The 8,517-nt window shown below is 39.8% G+C and overlaps 1 protein-coding gene across 4 annotated transcripts in view; it reads right to left on the bottom strand.

Annotated features, from left to right (window-relative positions):
• Positions 1-3,227: 3,227 nt before the first annotated feature.
• znf276 (zinc finger protein 276) overlaps positions 3,228-8,517 on the bottom strand; it is a 49,037-nt gene continuing 43,747 nt past the window's right edge. For 3 of the 4 annotated variants that reach the window (XM_019897439.1, XM_019897440.1, XM_019897442.1), the window contains exons 10-11: positions 8,144-8,246; positions 3,228-3,795 (exon numbers count right to left, since the gene is read on the bottom strand). In XM_019897439.1, coding sequence (XP_019752998.1) covers positions 3,519-3,795; positions 8,144-8,246 — 380 coding nt within the window. In that variant the 3' untranslated portion in view covers positions 3,228-3,518. The remainder of the gene's footprint in view (positions 3,796-8,143; positions 8,247-8,517) is intronic. The other variant, XM_019897441.1, reaches the window with a different exon arrangement.

Raw genomic sequence — 8,517 nt, 5'->3', positions numbered from 1 at the left:
AATAAACTGGACTGGTCTACCAACACGGACACCCTGATTAGGAAAGGACAGAGCCGACTCTTCCTACTCAGGAAACTGAGGTATTTTGGGGTTCAAGGGTCACTCCTTAAGACATTCTATAACTCGATGGTGGCTTCGGCCATCCATTATGGCATTGTCTACTGGTCAGGCAGCATCTCGGCCCGGGACAGAAAGAGACTGGAGCGACTGGTCAGGAGAGCCAGTTCTGTCCTGGGCTGCTCCCTGGACACTCTGGAGGAGGTGGGCAATAGGAGGATGCTAGCTAAGCTAAAAGCTATGATGGACAGTCCCTCCCACTCCCTCCACCCCGCCCTGACAGCACTGGGTAGCTCCTTCAGCCAGAGACTGTTAACCCCGCGCTGCAGGAAGGAGAGATACCGCCGCTCCTTCCTACGACTGCTGTCAGGCTGCTGAATAAAAAATAAAATACGTGAAAAACCAGTAACAATTGTAATTAGCACAGCCACCTTATACCAGTTGCATATATGTGTGTATGTATACAGTGTATATATTTATATTGCACTATATTGAAATCCTTGCATTTTTTTTTCCAATCACCATCATCATCCGGATCCTGAACGATATTTGTCCTCTTGACTCGCCACACTTCCACTACTCTCTTCTGAAACATTTATTTTGTGCATGCAAACACTTTGTTTTTTTTTCTTCTTTCTACCCCCCAATTGTGCTGCTGTAGACTGTAAATTTCCCCAGTGTGGGACAATAAAGGATATCTTAATCTTAATCAGTCATGGAAGCTGACATATTTGATTTGCTTTCGCGGGCCACATAAAATGACGTGGCGGGCCAGAGCCTGGGCCTTGAGTTTGACACCTGTGCTGTTCAGAGACATGTGAATTTAGCCTTAAATATCTCACTGAGACAGATTTCCACTCGTCCAGACGATAGCTAACCTTTACTCGTACGCTGAGTGGATGCTGGATGCATTGCGGGGGGCACTGAAGCTCAACCTCATTGGTTCATTTAGACGCCTGTCAATGTGAACATACACAGAGGAAGACGTTTGTCGTGACTGGCAAAATGATGCCTCCTGCATCATTGAGGTTTTACTTCAGCTCAAGGTTCATTACTAGATGCTTATTCACATTAGCTCACTACTGACACCTGCTGTACGGTGGAAATCTCAAAATGCTTTTTGTGCCGTATTATAAAAGAATGTCCAAATCTGGCGAAATAAAGCGTAATGAATCATTGAGGCTTTCCAGCCAATTGGTTTGGACATGGTTCAAAGCTTCATGGTGCATTATTTGCTGTATGGAGACATCAAGCAGTAAGATAAATATAGACAGAATTAATACCCCCAAGTGTGAAAACATTTTCATGCATGAAAGCCATTCCCACTTTTCTGCTCCCCCACAACGAAAAAGCCCCCTGTTCCGTTCCACAAAATCTTTTTCTCTGCTCTTGCCTCGAGACGAGATTCACGACAACGAAAACAAGCCTTCCGCATAAATCTAATCCAACCTCAGCCAACAGCGATTCCTACTGCTTCGCTCCGAAACTGCAACAACAACCACCACACTGGTTTACACATGCTCAGTAGTCCAGGAAGTATTTCGTTGTATTGCTAAAATGGCTACAAAACAGACCTTTGGATGCCAAGCAGCTAACTCCAGAAGAGCCCTGATGCTGGAAGCGAGGGTAAAAGTGATCAAAATAAAAGACATTATCCAAGAAATTGATGTAAGTGAAAGTAAATGCTGATCGTAAATTTCGCGATTTCTTTCCCTTTTTTTCTCTTTGTGCACATCTGTACATTGGCTATACCGTACAGTACAGTATGAAGTGTCTTTGGGATTAGGATTGTTTGATTTCAAAAATCAGTGATTTAAATTCCAATTTAAATCAGCAAAAAATTAACAAATCAATACTTTTATTTTCTATCAATTATTTTTTCACGAATGGATAGAAAATTCGAATGTTGCTTTACAACAGGTGTGTCACACATACGACCCACGGGCCGGAACCGGCCGCAAGGAGGTTGGATCAGGCCCGCAGGATCATTTAAAAGTGAAAAAAAATACATAAAAGACACGGAATGAATATTTTTAATAAAGTGCAATTCGTGAAGTATCCGCTAGGGGACACACTGTTTTGATCAGAGTAAAAGACAACATTGTTTTGATCAGAGAAGACAACAGCAGTCTCAGTCTGTCACGGAGACAGACCCAACACAGCAGACGCGATCAAAGACATGTGAATGCCCAACACAGCAGACGCTATCAAAGACATGTGAATGCTTTCTTCTTTGCACATTTAATAGCACTCTCCTTAGTTTGTAAGGTGTAGGCAGGGATTAAATTTAGATTTTATATGAACATGTGGAAATGGTTTAAAAATTCATTTCTTTATAAATCTCGTTTAATCTTAAAATGCATTACACATTTGTCTAAGGAAATCTAAGGTGCTTCATGAAATGTTTTGTAAAAGACATGTTCATTAAATTTCAACATTTTCCTAAAGTTCTTGTGCTTCTTTCGACCAAAACAAAGGAAAAACATATTATTTTGGTTATTTATTGCAGAGTATGGTATAATTTTAACGATCCGGCCCACTCGACATCTACCGAGGCCGTATGTGGCCCACAATGTGAAATGAGTTTGACACCCCTGCTTTAAAACATAACCAAAAAAATGAAACTGATTTTTGAGTGTTTTTTATTTTTTTTTTAGTTTTGTATCATTAAATTTATTAATTACCTATTCATAAGGTGTTCCAGTACTGTATACAGTAGACATATTATTCATTACAGTACTGTTATGCTTCAGATGCATTTTATAGAAGTAAAGTTTAAAATCAAATTATAGATATTGAAACTTCCTTTTTTATAAAAGAGGATAAATGACTTTTTTAAACCAACAGACAAAGTGGAGTGATTAATATAAAACAATTGTATGTTATGTTAAACAATATCAAATAAGTGTATGCTCATATGTATGCACTACGTACAGTAATGGAATAAAAATAGAGTACACATATACGTTTTGTGTGTGTGTGTGTGTGTGTGTGTGTGTGTGTGTGTGTGTGTGTGTGTGTGTATTTACATCTGAGATCAATTTTGCTACAGTGAAAAACCCCGTTGTGAAAAATTTCTTGCTGCAAACATGATTTCATTGCAGAGTTTTACTGTAATCATTTCTACAAACATATTAGGGACCTAAAAAAAACTAACAAAAAAAACACTGCAAGAGTAAGAAATCTGCATTTTACTTTCACATCTTTTTGTACAGACCATACAGTGCATATACAGATGCATCTGATCTCAGTCAACACTACTACATGAATGGCTTCCTGCCTATCTGATAAGCTTAAAAGCGGAATACATGGTTGGAAAATTATAGTAGAGGTAAATAGACATTGTCAAAATTGAAATTCTGAGCGACAGCATCAGTCCAATTTGAACTAACTAAAACTCCATACTGTTGAAGTACCACCCTTTGGCCCGAGTACTTCATGAGTTGTGAATCTTCCTAACATCATCTGCCTTGTTCTTGTGGCATTGACTCCCCACTCATGATGATGTTCTGATGGCTGGAGATTGCAATGTGTGGCTTCTGCTGGTTGCCTCCTTTCTGCACCTTGGTTTGAGTCAGCGGGTGGACCATAGACATGTGAACGTTGAGATTATGGGCTTTTTCAAAGCGCTTGCTGCATATCAAGCAGGCAAACTCCAAGTCAGCCTCTGCCTTGTGTTTAGTCATGTGATATTTCAACGATGCCCGCTGACGGCACTGGAAGCCACAAACCTCACATCTGCAAGAAAACGTGATCAATGAAATACTTGTACTTTTAAAAATGATCAACTCTTTTATAGACACATACAATTCTAGAATTGCTGCTAGAAATGAATCTCACAAAATTAAAACACCAAGAAAAACTTGATTTCAGGATTGATATTCAAAACATGTAACTCATTTAGATTCACGACAGACAAGTGAAATATTATAACAAAAATTTTAATCATTTTGATGATCACAGCTTCCATCGAAAAAAAATATTTTCGAAAATATAGAGTAAAACATAAAGACCAGTAAACGTTAGTTGTATACAGTGCTGTGAAAAAGTATTTCCCCCCCTCCTGATTTCAGGGGTTTTTTTGGTGTGTGGGGGGTGGAGGGGCACATCTATCCACACAAAGGTTTCAAATCATCAAACCCTTTTAAATATCACTCAGAGACAACCTAAAGAAATACAACATGCAGTTTTCAAATGACAATTAAATTTATCAAGGCACAAAAAAATCCAAACCTTTCTGACCCTCTGTGAAAAAGTAATTACACCCCTTGTTGAATCACAAAATAACTGCGACTGACGACAGTTGTGGGAAAGCTGACGTCAATTTCACAGGCAACACCCTAGCACCACATTTGTTGAATCAAAAAAATCATGTGAATAGAATCTGTCAGACAAAGTTACGTAGGCTACAAGATTTCAAGAAAAAAAAAACATCATGCCACCATTCAAAGAAATTTGAGAAGAAATTAGAAAAAAAAGTTATTGAAATCTATCAGTCTGGACAAGGTTACAAAGCCATTTCCAAGACTCTGGGGCTCCAGCGAACTACTCTCACTGCCATTATTCACAAATGGAGAAAACTTGGAACACTGCCAAACATTCCCGGGCATGGTCAACCAGCTAAAATTACTCCGAGTGTGATGACGACTCATCCAGGAGATTGCAAAAGAACCTAGAACAACATCCAAAGAACTCCAGACCTCATTTCGGATAAGTGTTCATCACTCTACCATAAGAGAGACACTGGCCAAAAATAGCATCCAGGGAGAGTTCCCAGGTGAAAAACATTGCTGTCCAAAAAGAACACAAAGGCTCATCTCACCTTTGCCAAAAGGCATCTTGATGAGCCTCAAGACTTTTGGAAAATTATTCAGTGGAATGATGAGTGAAAAATTGCACTTTTTGGAAGATGTGCAGCCCGTTCCATCTGGCGTTAAAATGGCACAGCATTTGATAAAAAGAACATTATGCCAATGGTGAAGTATGGTGGTGGCAGTGTGATGATCTGGAGCTATTTTGCTGTCTGAGGACCAGGGCAACTTGCTGTGATTGATGGAACAATGAATTCTGCTGTATACAAGAAAAGCCTGAACAAGAAAGCCTGGCCATTAGTTCGTGCCCTCAAACTCAAGCGCTCTTGGATCATGCAGCAGGCCAACAATCTGAAACACACCAGCATGTCCACCTTTGTATGGCTCAAAAAAAACCCAACAAAATTAAGGTTTTGGAGTGGCCAAGTCAAAGACCAGATTTAAATTCAATTAAGAGGCTGTGGTGTGACCTTAAATGGGCAGTTCATGCTAGAAAACCCTCCAATATGTCGGAGGTGAAACACTTCTGCAAAGAAGAGTGGGACAAAATTCTTTCAGAGCGATGTGATTGACTCATCATCAATTATTGTCAACGCTTGATTTCAGATATTGCTGCCAAGGGTGGCTCAACCCGTTATTATTTTCAGGGGGCAATTACTTTTTCACAAAGGGTCAGAGATTTGGATTTTTTTTTGTGCCTTAATAAATTGAAGTGTCATTTAAAAATTGCATTTTGTATTTCCTTGGGTTGTGTCTGAGTGACATTAAAATTGGTTGGAAAGATTTGAAACCTTTGCCAGATATGCAAACACAACAGAAAAGGTGGGGCTGGGGGCGGGGGGAATACTTTGTCATGGCATTGTAGCTCTGAAAAGTCTGTTCAAAACCCGGAAGGCACAAAATTTCTTGAATTTCAATGAAAAGAAGACAGAGGTGAAACTGTTTGGTCCCAGTGGCCCTTGTACATACCATCCTGTAGACTTGGGCCCCCTGTCTCCTTATCTTAAGTCAACAGTCTCAAACTTGGGTCTTAAACTGGACAATGATTTTAAACTTGACCGACAAATTGGTACCGTTGTTAAATCCATCTTTTTTCACCTTAGACAGCTGGCCAAAGTAAAACCTCTCCTTTCTCATGAGCACCTTGAGACAGTAATTCATGCCTTCGTCACATCCCGGCTCGATTACTGCAATGCACTTTACTTTGGAGTCAGCCAATCCTCCATTAAGCGTCTCCAGCTGGTCCAGAATGCTGCTGCTTGCCTCTTGACTGGTACTCGTAAGAGGGAGCACATAACTCCTACTCTGGCATCCCTTCACGGGCTCTCTATACATTTTAGAGTTCTTTTCAACATCCTATTATTTGTTTTCAAATCTCTAAATGACCTCGCGCCACCTTACCTCTCTGAGCTCATCCGCCCCTACACACCTGCCCGGCGCCTCAGGTCTGCGGACCAGACATTATTAGAAGTACCAAGAACTAAATGGAGGCTCAAAGGGGATCGAGCCTTTTCCGTTGCTGGTCCCTCTCTCTGGAATGAGCTCCCGCTGAACATCTGGCAAGCCCCCTTGCTGCCCATCTTTAAAACCTGCCTCAAAACTCACTTGTATTCTTTGGCATTTGACTCAGCATGACTCAGTTTTAATCTTAGTTTTACGGTTTGGTGCCTTCTACCATCTTTGTTCCTGATTTATTGCTTTATTGTTGTATATATGTTAGTTGCTCCATGACGGCACTTTGTATGCAGCGATGGCTGTTTGAAAGTGCTCTAAAAATACAGTTGAGTTGAGTTCACTTGAGAATGTTACACTGTCAATACTTGTTGGAGCTCCTTTTGGATGAATTTATTTTTTCAGCCTGTGACAGTGCTGAGGTGAGAGGTGGAATGGAACCCCAGGTTACTTTAAGAGCAGCCTTCAGTTCATCTGTGTGATTTGGTCTCATGTTGCTCATCCTGCCCTTGACAAATCATTAAGTTTGCTGCCTAATTAATTACAGTAATATTGAGGTCATTTAAGCAAATTTAGGGAATTTTAGCTGTATGGGCAGTGTATCAGCAAGTCCTGCTGATACACAAATTCAGTGTCTTCAGTAAACACACAAAAGCAGCACAGTGATCCCTCACTTATTGCGGTTAATGGGGACCTTTCCTTGTGTGTTCTACATACTTGGCCAATAAAGTTGATTCTGATATTACTACTGAGGACTTTTTTCTGAGTATGGTAATGCCTTCCAAGTGAGGATGATATTGGTTTCAGTCCATGTCGGGGTTTTGAATGCAGAAAATATCATAGTGGTAAAAGATTTTCTTTGGTTGCAGACAGTACTTCTGCATTCATCTGACAGTCTTTTGACTCAGCTTTGAGGTGTTTGGTGTGATTCAAAAGTGCCACCTGGATTTCACTTGCACATCTTGCGTAATGAAGACGTGCACCTATATGTACAGGGTCAGTCAAAATGAGCTGACACATTTGTAGGTTAAATAAAAAATAAATAAAGAAACAAAAAAAGTGTTTTTATTTTCGAAAAGTACATATAATGCCATTTTTTTTTATATACTGTAATGCCATTTTGCTTTGTTTCTTTATAATTCCATTGTTTTTTCTTTTTCAGTTGTAACCATGAATTCGACTGGTGAGCATCGCGCTTTCATTGTGGAAACATTTATCAAAACAAACTAATCTGTAACTGCAATACAAAGAGTGTTCCGTTTGCACTTCAATCTTGTTAGACATGATCCCGTACCAGCTCGAAACACGATCTTGTTATGGGTTACCAACTTCAGAGCTACTGGATCTGCATTGAAATGAAAGTCAACCGGCCGACCTTGCACCGCGAGAACTCCACTTAATTTTTAAAACATAATGAAACAGAATGGCATTATGTGTACTTTTCAAAAATAAAAACACTTTTTTTGTTTCTTTACTTTATTTGCCTTTTATTTAACCTACAAATGTGTCAGATCGGTTTGCCTGACCCTGTACATGTATCGATAGATTATTTTTTATTTTAGTGAAAGACTGACATAAACGTGCTAACAAATCAACAAATGGCAACCGAAATACAACTTCAAAGCATGGTAACTCTAGTTATTAAAGGAAATAAAATGTTGAGCAAATGATTGTTAAATCTGTACTGTGAATGTGTAACTGCAGTAAAGAAAGATGGAGAATCACCTTAATTATTCTCAATCAATGGGTAATATTTCTTCAGGAGATGCAAGTGTTTAACACCAAGACTATATTTAGGGCACCATTTTCAATATGGTACTTACTGCAGAGGTTTTACACCTGAATGTCTCATTTGGTGAACTGAAAGATGTTTCCTCTGTTTAAAAGTTTGTCCACACTGGTCACAGATGTAGTTCCTCTCTTCTGAAAAACAGACAAGATACGCTAAACCAGTGGTTCTTAACCTCCAGCTCCAGCCTCCGTGTATGGAGTTTGCATGTTCTCCCCGGGCCTGCGTGGGTTTCCTCTGGGTACTCCAGTTTCCTCCCACATTCCAAAAACATGCATGACAGGCTGATTGAACACTCTTAAATTGTCCCTAGGTGTGAGTGTGGGCGTGGATGGTTTTTCGTGTGTGTGTGCCCTGAGATTACCGTAAATTCCGGATTACAAGCCGCTACTTTTTTTCCACACTTCC

This window comes from Hippocampus comes, unplaced genomic scaffold (genome assembly GCF_001891065.2).
Source record: "Hippocampus comes isolate QL1 unplaced genomic scaffold, H_comes_QL1_v1.1 scaffold407, whole genome shotgun sequence".
Taxonomy (NCBI): domain Eukaryota; kingdom Metazoa; phylum Chordata; class Actinopteri; order Syngnathiformes; family Syngnathidae; genus Hippocampus; species Hippocampus comes.
Note: the sequence above shows the minus strand (reverse complement) of the source record. Positions and strands in the feature narration are given on the sequence as shown.